At 46.4% G+C, this 23,064-nt stretch overlaps 1 protein-coding gene across 1 annotated transcript in view; it reads left to right on the top strand.

The window, feature by feature from the left end:
• Window positions 1-23,064, top strand: part of TMPRSS9 (transmembrane serine protease 9) — a 101,076-nt gene that overhangs the window by 73,193 nt on the left and 4,819 nt on the right. The window contains exons 11-16 of the mRNA XM_027853290.1: window positions 2,056-2,386; window positions 5,068-5,239; window positions 7,565-7,836; window positions 8,396-8,532; window positions 13,350-13,851; window positions 18,876-19,047. Coding sequence (XP_027709091.1) covers window positions 2,056-2,386; window positions 5,068-5,239; window positions 7,565-7,836; window positions 8,396-8,532; window positions 13,350-13,851; window positions 18,876-19,047 — 1,586 coding nt within the window. The remainder of the gene's footprint in view (window positions 1-2,055; window positions 2,387-5,067; window positions 5,240-7,564; window positions 7,837-8,395; window positions 8,533-13,349; window positions 13,852-18,875; window positions 19,048-23,064) is intronic.

Genomic DNA, 23,064 nt, shown 5'->3' on the forward strand with positions numbered 1-23,064 from the left:
TCATCTGCTTCATAAAGATGCATTTCTTTGTGCCCAAGCCACTCCTTGATAGGAAGATGGAGACTTAACTCACTCTTGTGGGCCAGTGGTTTGCCATTTAAGGCATTTAAGGCACTGCAGTGCTGAACCTAGAACACAGAATGTCAGAGCTTGGAGGGACAGAAAACAAAGAATTGCAGAGCTAAGAAAGACCTAAAGGACCATCTAGTCTAGTCCCTTCATTTGGTAAAGAGGAAAACTGGGACCTAGAAAAAATAAGGTATTTGCCCAACCCATCACAACTAGTAAGTGACCGAGCGATGAACCAAACCCAAGTTGTTTGCTGTTGTTTTTAATGAGGGAAATACTCTCCTGGCCATGTCTTGAGGACTTTTAAGTGAACTGTAGCTCGTGTGTAGACCTGGCTTCCAGGATCACGGGATCACAGATTTAGAGCCACTCAAAATTTTAGGGGCTGTTTTGTTCAACCCCATCCTTTCACAAGGGATTTTTCCTCCTTGTGACTAAGAGGTTGCCAGGAACAGTAATGACAGCTCACCTTTCCAACAGCCCATCAAGGTTTGTGAAACCTTCAGAGACACGGGCTCATCTAGGACTTCCAGCCTCACTTAGGAGGCAAGGTACTGGAGGGGAGAGGCCATTTATCTTTCTCATTTTTGTTTTTCGTGCTTTAAATTGTCCTCAGGTTTTATCCCATCCAAAAGGGGGGAAGTGAAAAAAAGAGGTTTCTGCCATGACCTACCTGGAATAGATACGGAATGGATTGGCATCATGGTACTTTGACCCTGGAGTCAGAGGAGCTGGGTTCAAATCCCATGCCTAACCTTTATGATCCTGAGTAAATCCCTTTACCTCTCTGGGCCTCAGTTTCCATATCTGCAAAATGAGACAGTTGAACTAGATGATCCCTGAGATCCCTTGTAGCTCTCCAGCTAAGATTAGTTCTGGTAATAGCCAGTAAAAGTTCAGATACAGACCACCTGCCCTCCACAGCTTTATTCCCATTTTATAGAAAAGATCTCAGGCTCTGAAAGGTTAAATGACAGCAAGTGTCAGAGGCAGGATGTGAGGCCAGATCTTTCTTGGTTTCCAGTGCCTGGCACATAGTAGGTGCTTAACAAATACCTGCTGATTAATTTCGTCTTCATACAAATGTGGCCTGGGCAGCGATTGAGCAGCCCAAGGCTGGGAAGCCTTGGCTAAGTGATTCTCAGCATCCTGCCCCATCCTGGAGCAGGGTCATGGGACCTCCTCAAGTTGGAGCAATGTTCAGGGGCTCTATGCTGACCCAACAGTGTTCCTTGGCTCCCTGCCATTGGACTCCCCCCAGACCTTGTCTCCACCTTCAGTTCCCCTGGTTGGTGAGTAGCTGGCCTGGTTCCGAATTCTGTGACCCTGTGGTTTCTGTGGGAACACAGCAACTTGCTAAAAATAATGTCTAACCAAGGAATGGAAGCCATGTCTCCTGATTAGACCTTCCTAGGGAGGGAGGGTTGGAGAGCAATCTATTTTGAATTCTGGGCCCACTGAGATCTAGCCTCTTTTTGATCTGAGCTAGACTAATGTGGAAATATGTTTGACATGATTGCACATGTATAACCCATACTGAATCGCTTGCTGTCCTGGGGAGGGGATAGGGAGAAGAATTTGGAACTCAAAATCTTATAAAAAAGGAATGTTGAAAACTATCTTTACATGTAATTGGAAAAAACAAAATACTGTTTATGAAAAGAAATACAGAGAATTAAAAAAAAAAAAGATATCTAGTGGACATTAAGCTTAATATGGTAGAGGCCATCTCCAGTCATCCTGATCTATATCCTACCTCTGGACCCCACACACACACTCTACCACCCATCCCCAAAATGGTGCCTTTATCTCTATGACTGGTGGTACCTCTCACCCAACAAAAGTATTTCCACAGGACTCCTGCATGGGGAAACCCAAAGTAGGGAGGGGAACGTGATTTCTTCATCAGGGTTTAACCAAGTTGGGTTTTGAGCTGATCACAGAAGTCATTTGGGACCCACCCAAAACTGTGACTTTTTCCCACAGGGTGACTCTGGAGGACCACTAGTCTGTGATGAGCCCTCAGGGAGGTTCTTCCTTGCTGGCATTGTAAGCTGGGGCATCGGCTGTGCAGAAGCTCGGAGACCGGGAGTCTATGTCCGGGTGACCAAGGTTCGAGACTGGATTTTGGAGACCATGTCAACAGCACCCACTGTCGGCACACCGGCTGTCTTTCCTGACTCCTCCACCACCAGCGGTGATTGGCTCTTGACTACAAAGAGGCTCGTGACCAGTATCACCACCAAGCCCAAGCTGGTCACCAGCACAGAGTTGGACATGGTGTCTCTCTATCCAGGCACCACTCCCAGGCCACAAGGTAATTTACAGGGACTCTGACAGGCGCTAATCTGGAACAAGGGCTCTATATCAGCAGCTCAGAATAGCTGCTGGATTCTCCAGAACCACTCCCCAGTAGAGGCGCAAACTGACAATAATAATAATGACTAGGGATAAGGACTGGACTTCCACTGGTACAGGGACCTCCCAGAGGGAGAAACTCCCTTTACCAATGCAGGTCAGTACCTCTCTACAACTTTGAGAGTTGTCCAGGGCAATGATGCTCAGCCTGGGGTCCAGGAACTTGTTTTTAAAAAATATTTAAACACTGTATTTCAATGTAATTGGTTTCCTATGTATTTTATTTTACGCATTTAAAATTATTCTGAGGAGTCCACTGGCTTCACCAGACTGACTACCAAGGGGGTCCATGACACACAGAAAGGTTAAGAACCTCTGGTGACTTAGCCAGGGGCCACACAGACCCTGTGAGTCAGAAGCAAGACTTGAACCAAAGTTTTTCTGGCTCCAAGACCAACTCTTTAACCACTATCCCAAAACTACCAATGATCTTATAACTAGGATCATAGTATTTAAACCAAAAGTAACCTTTGAGATCATTCAATCCAACCTCTTTTTAAAGGATGAGAAAAGCGAGCCCAAGAGGAGGGAAAGTGACTTTCGCAAGGTCACACAGGGAGTAAACAGAGGAACCAGTATTCAAACTTGGGACGTCTGGTACCAATCTAATATTCATTCTATTACACAAGCTGCTTCTCACCACATCCTTAGGACCTTCCGCACAATTTGCTCCATTATGCAGTTGGAGAAACTGAGGCTAAAGGAAGTGCTTTGCCCATGGTCACAAGGCTAGTAAATGTCCAATCTCAGACTCAGGTCTCCTGATTCCAAATCCTGCATGCTTTCTCTACTGTACCAGGCTTCTTCTCATAAACAAACAAAAAAAAACCCATAAAAATATACTGCAGCAGGGTAGCGAGGTGGCTCAGTGGATGGAGCATCAGTCCTGGAGTCAGGAGGACCTGAGTTCATATCTGGTCTCAGACACATAACACTCACTAGCTGTGTGACCCTGGGCAAGTCACTTAACCCCAACTGCCTTGCCCCCAAAAAATATAGATAGATAGACAGATATTACAGAAGTGTGAAACATCCTCTTGTGGACATTGTTCAAGAAGAAAATAAGCACTTATTTGCTTGTCTAGGTGGGAAAGGAATAAGCATTTATTAAGTGCCTACTGTGTACCAGGCACTGTGCTAAGCACTTTACAAATATAATCTCATTTAATCATCACAACCCTGGGAGGTAGGTGTTATTATTATCCCCATTTTATAGTTGAGGAAACCAAGGCAGACAGAAGTTAAGTGACTTGCCCAGACACAGCTAGTAAGTGTCTGAAGCCAGATATGAACACAGGAAGAGGAGTCTTCCTGACTCTAAACCCGGTACTCTGTGCAATATGGTGCCACCTAGCTGCTCCAATAATAGCATCTTTTTAATTCCTTTAAGGGAGAAGGAAGAAATGAAGGAAGGTAGGAAAGAAGGAAGGGAGGGAGGGAGGAAGGAAGGAAGGAAGGTAGGGAGGGAGGGAAGAAGGAAGGAAGGGAGGGAAGGAGGAAGGAAGGAAGGAAGGAAGGAAGAGAGGGAGGGAGGAAGGAAGGAAGGAAGGAAGGAAGGGAGGGAGGGAGGGAGGGAAGGAGGGAGGAAGGAAGGGAGGGAGGGAGGGAAGAAGGAAGGAAGGAAGGAAGGAAAGAAGGAAGGAAGGATGGAAGGAAGGAAGAAAGCGAGGGAGGAAGGAAAGAAGGGAGGGAGAGAAGGAGGGAGGAAGGGAAGAAAGGAAGGAAGGAAAGGAGGGAGGAAGGAGGGAGAAAGAGAGGGAAGGAAGGGAGGGAAAGAGGAAGGAAGGAAGGAGGGAGGGAGGGAGGGAGGATCTGTTAAGTGCTTACTAAAGTCAGGCCCTATACTAAGCTTGGGATACAAATAAAAGGAGGGAAAAAAAGATAATCTCTGCCCTCAAGGAGCTTACATTGTAATGGGGGAAGAAAACTTCTGAAAGGCAGCTGAAAATGGGAGAACAGCCTTAAAGTTCCAAAGTCAAGAATGGGTCTAGGAAGGGAATGAAGGCCAGCCTGGGCTCCTCCATAAAATGGAGGCTCCGGCGCTCACCAAGGGGTGAAGGTGGCCCTTACACAGAGACGTTCCCTACTGAGCAGGCCGCAGGGCTGTCTGGATATTCCAGGACAAGGAGGCTCTGGGTGCTGAGGGAAATTTCTGAATGAGAAGTCCGGTTTGGAAGGCTGGGAGGCAGGAACAGGGCCAGGAGGGGAATGAAGGCCTGTCTGGGCTGGTGTGATTGATCAATTGATAGACTGATGTCTTACACTCAGATTATAAAAATAAATTAGAAAAGACTTCAGAAATGATCTGGTCCAACAACTTTACCTTAAGGGTGCGGGGAGGTTCAGAGGGGCTAATTGATTTCCCCAAAGTCACACAGCTGGGCAGAGCTAGGTCCAGGCCTCCGCCAGGCCCTGGGCCTCTGTGAACTGTGTTCTTCTATTCCACCACAGACAGACACCCACTTCATCTCAAATTCAGGAATCAACCTGGATGAGTTGAAAGATCTGATCATCCTACTCTGCTCTGGTTTTTAAAAAGTCTCGGACAAGTAGGGCACTTTCTCCTTTGCTTCTCTGCAGAGTGTGGGGAGAGACCCGGCATGCCCAAACCTAGCAAAATCGTCGGGGGTTTTGACGCTGCCCAGGGTGAGGTTCCGTGGCAGGTCAGCCTGAAGGAAGGATCTCGGCACTTCTGCGGAGCCACAGTGGTGGGGGAGCGATGGCTGGTGTCGGCAGCCCACTGCTTCAATCAGTAAGAACATGCCTCACCCACCTGGGAAATGCAGCAAGGATTTGGCTCCTCCCATGGCCCCATGGTTATCTCCTACCAATATAGCTTCACCCATATTCAGGTTAACATTCAGTTAGGGTGTGTGCCCCCAACCCAATCTCATGTATGTATGTATCCATCCATCCATCCATCCATCCAACAAACATTTATTAAATGTCGACTGTGTACAGAGCCCTATTCTATGTAAGCACTAAGGGAAAAAAGACAAAATTTAAACATCACAAAATTATAGAATCAAAGAGTAGGAAGGCCCTCAGAGGTCATCTCATACCTCAACAAGAATCCCACTGGGACACGTGACAAGTGGTCATCTAATAGAGAGACAGGGGGTCTGTGGATGTAGAACATTATACATGCTATCAGATTTCCTTAACTGTTTTTTTTGTAATAATGGAGAACTCACTGGGTCCAGGGAAAAGGGAAGAAATACCTGAAAATGACTGATTTTTTTTTAAAAAGACCTTAAACAAACCAATAAAAAAAACTAAATCAAAAAACCAATAACAATAATACATAAGAGAATTCTACTAGAAATCAAATTTGAGCTCATAAGCCTAACTCCATCCTCTTCCCTTTTTTTGAAAATCAGGACATTTGCCCTTTTCAACCCGGCAGCACCTCCCCCATTCTCCAAGATGTTCCAAAGATCACAGGGACTCAGTAGCCACAGCTGATGTATCTTTTGGTACAATGCATCTCTGCGCCTAGCATGATGCCTGGCATGTTGTCAGTGCTTAATAAATGTTGATTGGTTGACTGATTGCATGTATCTCATCTGGGCTTAGGGACCTGAATTCAGCAAAGGCAGAGACAGCTGCTGTCTTACTATGCACCCTCTTCCCTTGGCCACCACCTCCCTCTGAGCACTTTTTATTTTGTCTTTCCTAGTCTATCAAACCTTCTCCTCGTCCCAGAAAACAAAACCAAAAAAAGCACTGTGCAACACCACCTTCTCTCCTTGATTCCATTATCATTTTCCTCTCCACTCTGACCACTTGTCCATCCCTTCCATGAAGCTGCTCTTTTCCCTATTTTTGCTTCAAAAACAAAACCAAACCCTTTGGGGGGTGGTGGGCTTTTCTTGCCAGCCCTGGCTCATTCTGAACTTTAGCCTGCTTGGGGCTATTTGGGGATTTTGAGAATCTTGACTCTCTCTCATTTAGGATGTTAGTTCCACTGGAGTGCCTTTACAATGTAAGCACCTTGAGAGCAGGGATGATTTCCATTTGTCCTTTGCATCATCCCCAATCCCTGATATACAGCAGGCATTTAATAAATGCTTGTTGAATCAGGTGAATTTAGGACTCCTGACACTCTTGTACCAAGACCATGCCATAATACTCATCCTTGCTACCAGCTCTTGCTTCTCTCCTCAGCATGTGTCTTTTTAAAAATCTAAGTAGATGATTGGTGATTTTTCTGTCCATGATCCCTGCCGTTCAGGAGCCAATAGTAAGGGACACACACACACACACACACACACACACACACACACACACACACACACTATTCTGCATATTGTGTTAGGACAAGTACTTTATTTATTTAGCTTTTTGGTGAGGCAATTGGGGTTAAGTGACTTGCCCAGGGTCACATAGCTAGTAAGTGTCATGTATCTGAAACTGGATTTGAACTCATTTCCTCCTGATTTCAAGGCCAGAGCTCTATTCACTGTGCCACCTAGCTGCTCCTGACAAGAACTTCAAAGAAATTCTCCCAAAGCCCTTGGGGGCTAAGGGAGGTGGGGTCCCCAGGAAAGAGGCAAGAGGATCCAGGAAGGCTCGGTGAAGGAGATAGCAATTGAGTTAGACTTCGAAAGGTGGGTAGGAATTTAGCTCTCGATGGAAGGAGACAACACTCCAGGGAAAGGGCATGGTGTGAGCAAAGGCAGGGAGGTGATACAGTGCAGGATGCCTTTGAGGGGAGAGATTCAGAGGTTGAAACATGGGAAATATTTCTTAGCTATCTCTAGGAGGTCATCACATATTATAATGAATTCAACTGTAAGCCAGGATTCAAACCAGGGTATTTGCACAGAATAATCATTCTCTTCACCAGTGAGGAGAGTGTTATGCAAATACCCAGACTTGAACCCTAGATCACACAATGGCAGTCTTCCTAGACAAGCCTCCTGGTTCTTCCACCCTACTGCTTCTTTCCCAGGAGTTTGTGGGCTGAGCTACTGGATGCCCTCCCTTTCTTCCAAGGTGGAGAGTGGAACCATTTCCCAAGCCCCTGGTGATGATGGTGGGTTGGGGATGCCTATGTGGGCTTCTGTCTCCGCAGCACAAACATGGACTTTGTGAAAGCGTATTTGGGGACGACGTCCCTCATGGGGGCAGATGGCAGCGCCGTAAAGGTCAGCATCAAGAGCGTGGTGCTCCACCCCTCCTACAACCCTGTCATACTAGACTTCGACGTGGCGGTGCTGGAGCTGGCCAGCCCGCTCCTCTTCAACAATTATATCCAGCCCGTCTGCCTCCCACTGGCCATCCAAAAGTTCCCTGTGGGCCGGAAGTGCATGATTTCTGGATGGGGGAATACCTATGAAGGCAATGGTGAGTTCTGCCAGGATCTCTGAGGTCATCTCATCCTGTTACCTCCCCACCGCATCACACCAGTGAATTCTACATCATTTTCACCCTTCGGGACTTTGGGGGTCCTAACAAAAAGAGGGTATGATAGTGCTTCCAACAGGGATGGGTGAACGATCATAGGTTTGTAGAGTTTTGACCCAGAAGGAACCTTAAGGATCATCTATTCTAGCCCCCTCGTTACACTCTGGGTGACTCGGAGAGGGGAGGGGATTTCTCCAAGGTCACACAGGCAGTAAGTAAGAAACAGAGCCAGGGTTCTAGTCTTCTGACTCCAAATCCAGTCCCATTTCCATGACATCATGGGATGGAGGCGGATGAAAACATGGATGGGTCACAATGGTCTCTGGGGTCCCTTCTAAGGGTGAAATGCTATGATTCAATAAAATCTTATCAATCTTCCTCCAAGGTTTCCCCCTTAGGCTTAATGGGATATCCTTTACCTGGAATTGTGAGTAACTTGTCTAACTCATTAACGTGATCACCAATCTCAACACATCCCTTTTTTTTTTCTTTTTTGCAGGAACTAAGTCCGAGATCCTGCAGAAGGCATCTGTGGGTATCATCGATCAAAAGACATGTAGCGTCCTCTACAATTTCTCCCTCACTGATCGTATGATATGTGCTGGTTTTCTGGAGGGGAAAATAGATTCATGTCAGGTAAGCATGGGCAAGTCCTGCTGCCATTTTAATTAGCAGGAATCCCATCTCGTGGTGGAACAAGGTAAGGCCCAATCATGGAGTCAGAGAAATGAATGGGCCTCTGAAGGAAAGAGTTCAATCCAAAGACAAGATGGAGGTCATTCAATGGTATTTCCCAAGCTTTATCTCACTTCTGTGCCTTTGTGCATGCTTGGAGCCAATTCCCTCCATGGGATCATAGGATTTGAGAGTTTAGACATCTCTAGTTATTGCAACCCTTCCATTCCTTCAAGAAGAGATTCTGGTGCCACCTCCCCCAGGACACCTTCCATGAGTCTGCTCCAGCTAGAGGTGATCCCTCTCCATCTGAATTCCTCAGGCCTCTGTTGGACCTTTTCTATGCATTTATTTCATTCTCATTTGCATTTACTTGTACACACAACTCACTTCTCTACTAAGATAAAAGTCCCCTGAAGGCAGAGACTGTGTCATTTTTCATCTGTTTCCCTAGGGTCTTGTACATAGTAGGCATTTAGTAAGGGCTGAATTGATTTGTTGAATTAAGTGAATATTGTCCACATGCTCTTTTTAATCCCAGAAAACAGGCTGATTTTAGCCTAGGATCAAGAACAAGAATGAGGGTAAGCTTTACATGTAATTGGGAAAAAAAAATATTATTTAAAAAAAAAAAGAATGAGGGTGGACTGAGAGGGCCTCCAGGGCTTCCACAGCTAGACCTGAACCCCCAGGGCTAGTCTAGAATACTAATAGTAATAATAATAACTCACATTTATATAACACTCTGAGGTTTACAACGTGCTTTTTTTCACAAGAACTCTGCATGGTAGATAGTACAAATATTATTATCCCCATTTTACAGATGAGAAAAGTGAGACTTGCTCATGGTCACTGTCAGAGTCAAGATTCAACCACAGGTCTGACTCCAAATATAACCCTTCTTCCACTACAGGGGTGAGGGGTGGGGACAGAGCACGGGGACCCAGTGATTACTAATGTTCTCTTTAAGGTCCTACTTCTTACCTTCTAACAGGACTGACTGCATCTAAACTCTCCTGGACAGATGGGTTCCAAAGGCCTACAAGGCAGGAGGAGATAATATAGCCTCCTCCTCTGTTAGCCCTTCCAGGATGTAACCACCCTTACCTTCCTCCCTGTGGTCAGTGTTACTCACCATAAAGCTGAAGAGGCCACATTCAGGGCTACCAGTCCAAATGAAGACAGAGAGGGAGAGTCCTGGTGAGTGAGGGAAGAGGCGCCACAGTGCGGCCTGACTACCTAGCCTTGCACTACTCACACTATCAGGGTTCTTTCTGACCCGGCAAGCAAAGCTTGCCATTCAGAGGGCAGATCCTACCGCCTGGAGGGTAGTCCTTCTCACTCATGTATGGCTATCGCAGGACCCCTTAGGGTCAGTCGTAGCTGGGATACCCATCCATTCATGAAACATCATGGCGGAAAATATGAGCACTAAAAGGAGACACCATCCACTCCATCTCGGAGCAACCCTGTCCATTAGAACTGATGGGACACCAGGACACTTATGAGGCAAAATGTCTTAGAATGGAACATATAGATATCGTAGTTTGAGAATGCAGACACAGAAATTGCAAAATGTCCTAACATCCTTTTTCCACTGTGGCTTAATCCATCCACGTAGAATGGGAACAGTGCTCAGAGCAATCTGACTCTATCTCCCCTTATATTAAACAAGTAAAATCTTTGACTTTATGTGACTGGGACTCAGAGTCTGATTTTCCGAACCTGAACTCAGCTCTTGGTTTTTAAATGCTGGCTCACACATGGGCCTTCCCATGTCAGGGAGCTGGCCATTGGCTCTCACAGGCTCAGGAGTCAGCACAGCACAAGCCCTGGGAGACTTTCCCGAGCTAGAAAGGCCAGAAAGGACCCACTGGCTAACAGACTCTGCAGCTGGGTGCTCATCTAAGGACCAGCTGAGCTAAGTTCACAGGAGCTGTCACCAAGCCGGCCACAGGAGATGCATTTTGTGACTGCATTGACGCACAAAAACCACGTGACTGAAGCCTGGAGGGGCTGCGGTCATTGCCAGTGGAATCATAGCTGTATTAACAGGATTAGAGACAGTACAATCCAGAAAGTAAGAAAATAATTATGTCAATGTAATAATGTACAGAACAGATTAATTCAATTCACCAAAGTTACCGAACATCTATTCTATGCAAAGCCCTGAGATTGATGCTGGAGACACAGAGATGAAAAAATGACACAGTTCTGGCCTGAAGGAGCTTATGGGGGTGGGGGTGGGGAGGCAGATATGCCATTTCCCCAGGGAGCTGTATCACAGGAGAAAGTGTCCTGGAAGACAAAAGAGAGGGCCAGAAAAGGTGCTCCAGAAACATCTGAGGAAGGGGAGAGAACCCTTCCACCTTGGGTAGGGGAAATCAGGGAAGGCTTCATGGAGGACAGAGTACTTGCACTAATCCTTGAAGGAAGAGAAGGACTTTGATCATTTCTGAAGAGTTGTGTCTATATTGACCCTTCCTGCACGGATTCACTTAACATTTGGGGGCAGGCAAAGGAGGGATTTTGCTATTTAAGGGAAACTGAGTAAATCCCTTTATAATATGGATTGGTTTTGTACAAAGCAAAGGCTCCACCCTTTCTGTCCGACTCCTGCCCACTCCACCATCTTGACTGGCACAATTCCTCCTTTTAGCAAACATCAGTTGCCTGATTTCAGGTCAGCTGGTTTGGGCCTGGCTTTCATGGTGTTGTCACAGACCAGTTTGGGTCTCCACACCTTTAGGGGGCTGTGAAGCAATGAGTAAGAGTCCAGAGGAGAGCAGCCAAAATGAGCTGGGGACGGACTCTGCATCCCTGAAGGGCAAAAGGAAAGCAGGAAGAAGCCTCAGTTTCCCCTGGATGCTCTTCTTCTTCCCCCACAAAAAAGTGAGAAAGAGAAGATGGGCATAACTGTTTCAAAATGCAGCAATAGCTACGCATAGGTGAGCTTTCTTTAAAAGGAGCTATCTGAGAGAAAAGGCTGCAAGGACTGTGCCCCTCTGGAGGGAGGGAGCCGCCAGGAGAAGGAGAGGCGGCATCTTCTCCATCCAGAGGCAGTTTGAAAAGATGATCCCAGAGGTCAGAGGATCATGGACATAGTCAGAAGGGATCTCTAGAGGCCAGCTTGTCCTCTTATTTTACAGATGAGAAAACTGAGGCACAGAGAGGTTTAAGACCTGCCCATGTTCAACAGCTATTAAGCTTCTGGGGCAGGATTTGAACCTAGGTCTTATGGACTCCAAGTCTACTATGCTGCACCATCTGGTCCAACCCTTCTATTTGACCATTGGAGAAACCATGACCTAGAAAGAGCAACTAACTTGTGAAAAATCTTATGGGCTCGAAGTGGTGGGGCTGAGACCCGAGACATCGAGTCTGATGCCTTTCAAGGACACAGAAGTCACTGCACAAGTCAGGGAATGAACTCCTCAAGCTTAGTGCTCTCGCCAACTCTAGGAAAGTGGTTGGAACCTCAGCTCTGCTGCTGCTGCCTGGATGCTCTTGGGATAGTCACTTACTTTTCTGGGCTGGATGATTCATCTGTCAAATGAAGGGGTTGGACTGTGTTAACATTCTATGTTATGAAGTACCTCCCAGCCCTGACAGTCTGTGTTCTAGGGGCCCTCCCAGCTCTGACATCCTCTTTTCTAAGAGCCTTCCCAGCTCTGCCATGCTGTGTTCTAAGGGCCCTCCCAGTTCTGACATTCCGTGTTCTAAGGGCCCTTCCAGCTCTGACATTCCGGGTTCTAAGAGCCCTCCCAGCTCTGACATTCTGGGTTCTAAGGGCCCTCCCAGCTCTGACATTCTGGGTTCTAAGAGCCTTCTCAGTTCTGCCATGCTGTGTTCTAAGGGTCCTCCCAGCTCTGACATTCTATGTTCTAAGAGCCTTCCCAGCTCTGCCATGCTGTGTCCTAAGGGCCCTCCCAACTCTGACATCCTGTGTCCTAAGAGCCCTCCCAGCCCTGACATTCTGGGTTCTAAGAGCCCTCCCAGCTCTGACATTCTGGGTTCTAAGGGCCCTCCCAGCTCTGCCATCCTGTGTCCTAAGAGCCCTCCCAGCCCTGACATCCTGTATCCTAGGGGCCTTCCCAGCCCCAACATTCTGGGTTCTAAGATCCCTCCCAGCTCTGACATCCTGTGTCCTAAGGGCCCTTCCAGCTCTGACATCCTGTGTTCTAAGGGCCCTCCCAGCTCTAAATCCCATGTTCCTATGAATGTTTGGGCCAAGCACCCTATTCTAGATCTGTTTAACTGAGCACTCCTCTAGAATTATAGACAAGCTGAGAGAAGGCCCCCATCATCACCACTATTTTTCCAAGTACCTTCCCCACAGTGCTCCGTGAAGTGGGCACAGTAAGCATTATGTCCATTTCATGCATGAGGAAACTAGGGCTCACAAAGGTAAAGAAATCTGTACAAGGTTATACAGTCAAGACCTGTGAACAAACACTTACTAAGTGCCTACTGTGTACCAGGCATCCTGCTGAGTGCTAGAGATACAAAGAAAGGCAGAAACAGTCCCTGCCCTCAAGGGGCTCACAGTCTAATACAGCTAAGTAAGGGTCAGACCATCCATTCAAATTTAGGTGCCATTAAAATAAGCTGCTTTCTCTAAAAACAGACCAAAAAGAAAGACAGAAGAGTCTAGAATCAACTGGAGATGCCAGGGAAATCCCCCAAACCATGACTTACCAATTCCCTCACCCAGTCAGGTTTGATTCTCCCTTGGGATAGTGCTTTGGGATCCTCAGCTTTCCGTGTTTCTTCCCTAGGGTGACTCTGGGGGGCCGCTGGCCTGTGAAGAGACCCCAGGCGTGTTTTATCTGGCAGGGGTTGTGAGCTGGGGGATTGGATGTGCTCAAGCTAAAAAGCCAGGAGTGTACTCCCGGATGACCAGGCTCAAAGACTGGATTGTAGACACCATCTCACCTGGCCTGCAGACTGGCTCCACCTTCTCACCTGAGAAAACACATGTCACTACCAGTCACCCCCTAGGAGTAACCTCAAGCTTAACAACCACATGTGTGACCCCCAGCAAACTGACCCCCAAACTGACCGGCACAGCCACCCTCAAGACCACTAGCACCCCTACCAGCCAGCCTACCAGCAAGACTATTAGCGGACCCATAACGAGCAAAACTACCCCTTGGCCTACCAGCGAAACTACGACCAGGAGGTCTACCAGTGCGGTCATCACGGCAATCAGGACCACCAGTAGTAAGCCGCCCCCTCCACCACCAACCCACCAACCGGCCACACCCATTCAGCTTCCAGGTACAGTAATAATACGGAAAAGTTAGTTTGGGCGGCGTGGGCTTCTTGACCATCACCATTCTCAGCCTGTGTTAAGCCACACCAGTTAGAGGCCACACCCTAACAAGGGATGTTCACTTGTACTCTGTGCTTACAAATCATCTGTGCAACTCAGTTCTCAGGGGCACAGATTTAGATCTGGAAGGGACCTTAGAGGTCATATGATCCAGCTCCCTCCTTTTATAGATGAGAGGCTGAGGCACAGAGAAGCCCAGTTACTGGCCTAGGGTCACACAAGTAGTACAGAGCAGAGCTTGAATTTGATTCCAAGTGCTCTTGGCCAGCATGCTTTCCATGACAACAGGCAGGCTGCTTGCCTCCATTCATCCACTGAAAAAGTGAGTGAACGGGGCAGCTAGGTGGCACAGCAGATAGAGCCCCAGCCCTGGAGTCAGGAGGACCTGAGTTCAAATTCGGCCTCAGACATATAACACTTACTAGCTGTGTGACCCTGGGCAAGTCACAACCCCAATTGCCTCACCAAAAAACAAAACAAAAAAAATGAGTGAACCCCAATTTGAAAGCACCGACTATATAAAACCAGGGCCAACTAGGAGGCCTGCCTGGGATCCCCAAAGCAGAGGCGGCCTGGGCTGGGGAAGGGAAGCCAACTCTGATCTTGTGCTGGCCAACAGCTTTCTCATTCTTGAGTCACATTTGCTTCTGTTCTACTGGCCAATTTTCTCATTGATTTGAATCTAGCATGTCTATAGCTCTTTAAGCTTTACCAAGCATTTTTGGATCCTCACAATGACCCTGGCAGGTAGGGGCTGTTATCATCCCCATTTTATAGAAGAAGAAAGTGAGGCAGACAGAGGTAAAGTGATTTGCTAAGGATCACACAGCTAGTAAGTGTTTGAGGCAGGATTTGAACTCAGGTCATCAACATCAACATCATCATCATAGCTAACATTTATATGTACCAGGCAGTGTGCTAATTATTATCTCATTTGATCCTCACAACAGCCCTGGGAAGTAAGTGTTGTTATTTTCCCCATTTTTACAAGTGAGGAAACTGAGGCAGACAGAGGTGAAGTGACTTGCCCAGGGTCACCCAGCTAGTAAGTGTCTGAGGCTGGATTTGAACTCAGGTCTTCTGACTCCAGCCCCAGCGCTCTCTCTATTGTGACTCCTCAGTCCCCTCATAGATGGCATTGCTTACCACATTTGCAGTTGACACAGAGCTAGGAGGGATGGCTAAAGCACCAGAGCCAAAACAAGCTTGCCGGTCTAGAACAACCGACTGAATCTAGTAAGGATAATTTCATAGGAACCAATGTTAAGTCTTGCACTTGGCTTCCAAAGCCTGACTCCAGAAGTATAAGATGAGAGAAACATGGTGAGATAAGTTTTTCTGAAGATCTCTGGTTTTCGGGGGGCTGCAAACTCAATATGGGGGCAGCTAGGTGGTGCCATAGTGCACAGAGCACCAGGTCTGGAGTCAGGAAGACTCATCTTCCTGAGTTCAAATCTGGCCTCAGACAGTATTAGCTGCGTGACCTTGGGCAAGTCACTTAACCCTGTTTGCCTCAGTTTCCTCATCTGTAAATTGAGCTGGAAAAGGAAATGGCAAACCACTCCAGTATCTCTGCCAAGAAAATCCAAATGGGGTGAGGAAGAGTCGGAAAAAACTGAACAACAAAGCTCAGTAGGACGCAGCCATGGGACCCGGTGGCCCAGAAAGCCAGTGAGATCTTGGCCCACATTGAGAGGTTTCCCTTCCAGAATAAGGAAGTGGGAGTCCACTTTTACTCTGCCCTGGTGAGACCAAAGTAGAGTGCTAACGTTTAGGCCAGAGCACCATGGTTTAGATGATATGGATCACCTCCAGAAGAGGACAGCCAGGATGATAAAGCCACACAAAAAAGTGGCTTCAGATCCCACCTCTGATTCCTTGGGCAAGTCACTCTACTGCCTTGGGCCTCAGTTTCCTCAACTGTCAAATGAGGAAGTTGGACGAGATGACTTTTCAGGTTCTTCTATCTACCTTCACAGGGTTGTTGTGAGGATGAAATGAGATATTTGCAAAGCACTTAGTGCTGTACTTGACACACGGTAGGTGCTCTATAAATGCTTGTTCCTGGACCCTTCCCTCACCTTCTAGCTCCAGATCTATGATCCTAGGACAGAGCAGGGTCTTGATCCCAAGCCTTAGGATGATTAGTTGAAAGAACAGGGCATATTAGCCTGGAGAAGACTCAGGAGCAAGATGGCAGCTGTCTCTAAGTATTTGAAGGGTTGCTATGTCCAAGAGGAATTAGATCTGTTTGGTTCGACCATATGGGTGGAACGAGGAGCTATGGGTGGACGTGGCAGTCACGTTTGGCTGTGATATAGGGGAAAACTTCCTACTAACTAGAGGTGGAATGGGCCTCCTTGGGAGGTAATGAGCTCCCCCCCTCTGCACTTCTTCAAGAAGGAGCCAAGTAGGGGAGATAAGTCTTTTGGGTATTTTGGACTAGATTCAACTCTAAAATGATATGATTCTAAGACTGCTAGTCCACCCTGTACCTGGGCAGGAATCCCTTCTGTAATGACCCTGACAAATGTTCCTCCACCCTCCCTTCCAAGACCACTAGTGGTGAGAAACTCACTACCTCTGCAGGCAGTCCATTCCACTCTGGGAAGCTCCAGTGGCCAGGAAGTTTTCCTTTGCATTGAGACTAAATCTGCCTCTCTACACATTCCCCACAATGCTTCTAGTAGCAGAATAAACCTAATCCCTCCTCCATATATGAGAGCCCAATAGGTTCTAGAGTAATCAATGTTCTCACAACTGACATTTATATAGTGACTGGAGGCTTGAAAAGCATTTACATAATTTGATAATGTCTGCCCTAAATCTTCTCTCCTCCAAACTAAACCCCCAGTTCCTTCTACCGAATTTCCTATTGGATGGCTCACAGTCCTCTCTCTTTCCTGGCTGCCCTTCCCTGGATGCCCTCCATCTTGTCCAGAGTCAATCATTCCCAGCTGACTTTGCATTCCTTCCACAAGCCAAGTGAAGAAATGAATAGGGCACAAAAATGAATAGGTCCATTTAGGGAGTCCTCAGAGGGCCCGACCAAGCTCAGGCAGCTGGCTGACGGCCAGCAAAGATCGGCCACGATCAGTGTTGGTGGATGGGTCCTGGGTCAAACTTTATGATCCCAAGCTAAAATCTTGTTCATTTCATCGAATTCTGGAATGGAAAGGGGCCTTAGGGGGTCATCTAGTCCAGGCCATGATTGAACCTCACTGGGCTCCAGTTTCCTCACTCTGAAAGAAGGATGCATTATTACTATCATCATCATTACTAATAAGACACTTTCCCCCAAACCACTCAGTGAAGCCGGTAGCGCCAGGGTCGCCCCAAAAGTAACTTTCAGAGCCAGGTCATAGGATCATAGATTTCTATGGTCAGGAAGGGGCCTGACTTTAAAGGTCATCTTGTTCTCCACCCTCCTTTTATAGGTGAGGAAACGGAGATCCAGAGAAATTAGACGACGTCCAAGATTACATAAAGTAGCAAGTGGCCAAGCTGGGATCTGAACCCTGGTCACCTGACTCCAAACCTAGCACCCTTTCCCCGCCTCCTGTTTCCAACTTCAGTGCTCTTTCCACTGAAAGATAATAGAAAGTTTTACAAAGTACTTTATAAACATCTCATCTGATCCCCACAACCATTCTGGGATGTAGGTGCTTTTTCGTAATCCCCATTTTACAAATAAGGAAACTGAGACTGGGCACCTTTAAGTGATGTGCCCATGGTAGCCTAGCTAGTAAGTGTGTGAGGCAGGATCTGTACTCGGGTCTCCCTGGCTCTAAGTCTGAGGCTTTATCACCTTATACCACCTCACCACCGAAAAGATGTTCTCTGAGGTTCCTTCCAGATCTGATACCGGGTGATTCTATGAATGTTCCTGACTAATGACTGTTCTTCCAATGACAAGCGGCATCGCTGTCTCCTTAGGCAGCCCATTCCACTTTAAGAGAGGCTCATTCAGAAGCTCTCCCTTCTAGAGATTAATAAAATTGACATTAAGAAAACTATTGAACTAATAAATAAACTGAGCTGGTTTTATGAAAAAACCAATAAAATAGATAAACTTTTGGTTAATTTAATTTTTTTAAAAAAAGAAAGAAGAAAACCAAATTACCAGTATCAAAAATAAAAAGGGTGAATTCACCACCAATGAAGAGGAAAGTAAAACAATAATTAGGAACTATTTTGCCCAACTGTATGCCAATAAATTTGCCAATCTTAGTGAAATGGATGAATATTTACAAAAATATAAATTGCCCAGATTAACAGAAGAGGAAGGAAGATACTTAAATAACCCCATTTCAGAAAAAGAAATTGAACAAGTCATCAATGAACTCCCCAGGAAAAAATCTCCAGGGCCAGATGGATTTACAAGGGAATTCTATCAAACATTTAAAGAACAATTCATTCTAATACTATATAGACTCTTTGGGAAAATAGGTGAAGAAAGAGTCTTAGCAAATTCCTTTTATAACACAAATATGGTGCTGATACCTAAACCGGGAAGAGTCAAAAGAGAGAAAGAAAATTATAGACCAATTTCCCTAATGAATATAGATGCAAAAATTTTAAATAAAATATTAGCAAATAGATTACAGCAACTTATCATGAGCACAATACACTATGACCAGGTAGGATTTATACCAGGAATGCAGGGCTAGTTCAATATTAGGAAAACTATCAGCAGAATTGATCATATCAACAGAAGCTCTCCCTTCTGTGAAGCCGAATTTAGCCTTCCAGTGACTTCTAACCACCCACTGGTGCAAGCGCTGTCCCCCGCAGCTACACAGAACCAGCGTGACCCTTCTTCCCGATGGCAGCCTAGAATTACTCTCTGTGGAAGCTCGGCTCTTGTCTCTGATTCCCCATGGTGTGGGGAGGAGGTGGGAGGGCTAGGAGGGCAGCTGGCTGCTAGCGTCCCCGCGCATTCTGTCTCTGCCCTCTCCCCTCTCTCCAGACTGCGGTGTCTCTCCGGTGGGCACCCTCACCAAGATTGTTGGCGGCAGCGCTGCCAGCCGTGGGGAATGGCCCTGGCAGGTCAGTCTCTGGCTGAGGAGGAAGGAGCACAAGTGTGGGGCAGTGCTGATTGCGGACAGGTGGCTGCTCACCGCAGCGCACTGCTTTGACGTGTAAGTCCATTTGATGGGATTGAGAGCAGCTTAGGGGAGGGAGGATGGAAGGGGGTGGGGCTGAACTCAGTTTCCTCATCTGAGTGGGTAAGGCTAAATGATCTACCAGGGTTGCAGGGTGAGTCCACAGCTCACAATTTCCCATCTTCCTGCGAAGCCATTCCCTTTGCCTCTCTGGTAAAATCTAGCAGCTCTGGCCGAGCAGCAACATCCTGACCCCCTTTGGAGGTCAGGGGCTCCATGGACAGGCATAGAAATAAGCCAGAGAAGCAGGTAGGTGGCACAGTGGATAGGGCACCGGCCCTTAAGTCAGGAGGACCTGAGTTCAAATTCGGCTTCAGACCAAACATTTGACAGTTACTAGCTGTGTGACTCTGGGCAAGTCACTTAACCCCAGTTCCCTAAAAAAAATTAAAAAATAAAAAAATAAACCAGTATCCAATGGCTACAATTCCACCATGGGAGAGGGAAGTCAGGAGACCCTGGGAAAGTTCTGAGGTTTCTCCATACCAGCTCCCCAAGCTGACTCTGGGGGTATCTCTCTCCTCCCTCTCTCCTAGATCTGTCTAGTGGGTCTGCACCTTCCCCCATCACGTCCTGGGTCTGTCTCACCTCCAGTCCCTATTTCCCCCTTTGATTCAATTCAATAAACATTTATGGGAATACCAAGATAAATAAGACACAGGACACATTCTGGGCCTCAGTTCTTTATCTGTAAAATGAAGGGGTTGGAGTCAATGACCTCAAAGGTCCCTCCCAGCTCTAAATCTCTGTTTCTACTTATCTTGCCCCTCAAAAAGGCAATGAGTTTAGCCTGGCATGACATAAGCTAGATGAAGCCCTTCTAAATGTTGGACAACCATCTCTCTAAGGAGCCTTTCTAGAATTTCCCAAGAATCAACATCAAACTCATAGCCAAGAGTTTGCAGATTTTATTCTCTTCCAGGTTCCAACATTTGCCCTTCTCTAGACTCCTGGTACTTCCCCCCGTCTCCATGATCTTTCCCAGGTTGCTGACAATGGCCCAGCTCTTTCCATACCCAAGCATGCCATTCTTTCTAGTCCTGGTGACTTGAATTCATCAAGAGCCACCAGGTACTCTATTCCTATCTCCTCACTAATCTAAGGTATGCTATGGCATTTGTCCTATTAGCCATCTTTGTTCTGTCCTTCCTGGGACAAAGGTCCTTGTTCTTGTCAGAGAAAACGGAAGCAAAATAAAGAAATGAGCAGGTCTGCCCTCTCTGTTGTCAGTTCTCATTATCTTATCCACCTAAGGGCAAAGGTCTTATCCCTTCTTGGATCCTACTCTGTCTCCTAATATATCTTAAAAATAAAACAACCAGAAAATAAGCCCACAAACCCTTTTGTACTTCTTAGCTTCTCTGGCCAGTCTCAGCTCATTCTGAGCATTAGCACTCCTGACATTATTTTTATAGGACTTCATGCCAAGCTATTATATCCATTCTCTGTGATTTGGCCTTGCTTCGACCTCCTGGGCATTTCTTTTTCAAACATAACTTGGTTAATGAGTTCTCTTTACATCTAAACCAATTTCTTCAGACAAATCCTATTTTTTCTTCCTGTAAGTCTTGAAGGCAACTGGGAAAACCAAAGAACTGCCAGGAGGCACTTTCCTGTAGCAGCAGGATTAGCAACATACTGTCATTAGGAAGAGTCTTGGTGAAAGAGGGCGCCTTTCCAGCCTTATCTCACTTATACTATATTCCAGCCAAATTGGACTAATCTCTATTCTGTATGTGTCCTTCGATCTTCCACAGCTTGTTATTTTCTGTGCCTAAATCGCCCTCTCCCAATTTCCATCTCTGTTTGTTAAAGTCAGAGTAGTGCTTAGCGCAATGCCTGGCACAAAGCAGATGCTCGATAAATATTTATTGATTGATTGGTTTGAAGTAGGAAGCTATGAGTTAGCACCTTGGTCAGTGTGATGTGGCTGGTCTTAAGAGTCAAACAAACAATGGGGTGGCCTAGGGATTCGGGGTATCCCTTCTCTAAAATCGTGATGATCAGAACAGCCAAGCAAATGGCGCTCCTTCATGTTCCCTTCTGGTGCCACAAAAAGGCAAAAGGTGCCAAAACAAATCAGATATGCCAATGCCAGCCACTAGAAAAAGCTTCAGTGCAGATGGTGCTGCCAGCTAACCCAAGCAAGTCCCAAAGGCACATGAAATGGGCTGTGAATGCTTTTATTACGCACCAAGGCTACCATAACAAAATGGAACCATGTCTTCACAGTTACGGGCAAGAGCTTCAGCCCACTTTTTGTCAACAGGGCTCTCAGCTCTGGGTCTCACAATAACGTACTGCAAGACCTGTTTGGGGCAGCTATACAAAATAACTTCTTCCCTAAGCTCGGATTAGATGAAATAAGACCTAAAATGGGGGAGCTCCTCATTACTGAAGAAGGAAAAGCTGAGGAGCCTGAAGTCTTTGAAAAACTTCCCTTCACACAAACTCCAGAAATTCAACCCAACACTGAAACAGAAGAAAGAAACAGCACCTACAATTCAACTGATTTGGGTTTCTTTTCTTGCTTTTTTTGTTTCTACATCACCTTCATTTCCCAATAAGTCCCTCTCCCCTCCTCTACCCAGAGAGCCTTGAGTGATCATCTCAGGCTAACAAGACAAACACAGTCTCACTGCCATGTGCGAGCAGCCGTCACAGTGGTAGGGAGGGAGGGAAGAAGAAAGTCCCTCTTCCGTGGCAAGTCCAAAGGAGAGCTATTAGGGTATCAAGCCACAGACTCAGAAGAAGGAAGGCAGAGAGGGGAAAAATTGTCTCTCCCTTTCAAAGGCTGTCCATTAGCCAATCCTCTTTGCCACAGGCCCCATATCACAATGGTGTCAGGACACAGTCCATTTGGAGCTGGGCCGGAAGCCCCTGATTATAGAGGAGGCAAAGTCACATATGTTGCTAGAAGTAACCAAGGCATAGGTTCAGCATCACGCCTGCTTCATGGGATGGCCCCAAAGGCCCATCCCCAAGCATATTCCACAGAATGGACCCATCCCAACCCCCATCTCACAACAATAGTAAAACACTTTACCGACTTCTAATCCCATCTTTTCTTTTTTAAATACATTTGCATTAATAGCTTTTATTTCTGTTGCCAAAATTTTTCCCTCTATTCCTTCCCCACTCCCTTCTTAGAGAGCCATCCCATGTACCAAAGAATATTTTTTAAAGAAAAAAAGTTTCCACCTTTCTTAATCAAAGGATTGGCTAATGCCAATGACCCCTCCAAATACAGGACTCCAAATAAATGTTTGTGTATTATACACGAAGTACTCACAGCATGTATCAATCAATCAGCAAGTTATTAAGGGCTTCCCGTGTGCCAGGCACTGGCTGGGTACTGGTGATACAACCACCATACAAAGACTAAAATAAGCCCTACTCACTATCACAGAAGAGGTGGCCTGGAAAGGGCCAGGAGCAGAAAGAGCAGCTCAGTAACCACCCAATGGACACTGTTGAACACTGGCTCTCATTGACATTCCCTTTAATGATCAACACCACGCCTTGACTCAACTCCACCCTCATAACTTGTACTCACTTACACTCGGGGACCACACTCCGAGTGCTGCCCATTTTTAAAACAGACCCCGAATAGTGAAAGTGGTAGAGTATTGGATGTCCTCATGGCACCCCATTTCTCTCTTTAAAACCCACCACAAACAGTAATGTCAAGATCTGACGTCTTCCAGGGAAGCACTGGAAGTCTAAGGAGGAGACACTTCTGTCTAATCTTAAACCCATCATCATCTCTCCACATGGCCTTTTCACGTATGTGCCGCCTGTTTTACAGATGGGGAAACTGAGGCTTAAAGGGGAAGTGACTTGTCCATAGTCATCCAGTCCTAGTCAAAGGCAGGATTCAAATCCGGGAACTTCAATTTCAAGTCCACAGTTGGTTCACTTGCTCTGCACTGGCTCTTTTATTATGTCTTTATGCTGGTTTGTTTTGCATTATAGTTACATCTTTTTTAATGT

This window comes from Vombatus ursinus, unplaced genomic scaffold (assembly GCF_900497805.2).
Source record: "Vombatus ursinus unplaced genomic scaffold, bare-nosed wombat genome assembly UNPS02009918.1, whole genome shotgun sequence".
In the NCBI taxonomy this organism is placed as follows: domain Eukaryota; kingdom Metazoa; phylum Chordata; class Mammalia; order Diprotodontia; family Vombatidae; genus Vombatus; species Vombatus ursinus.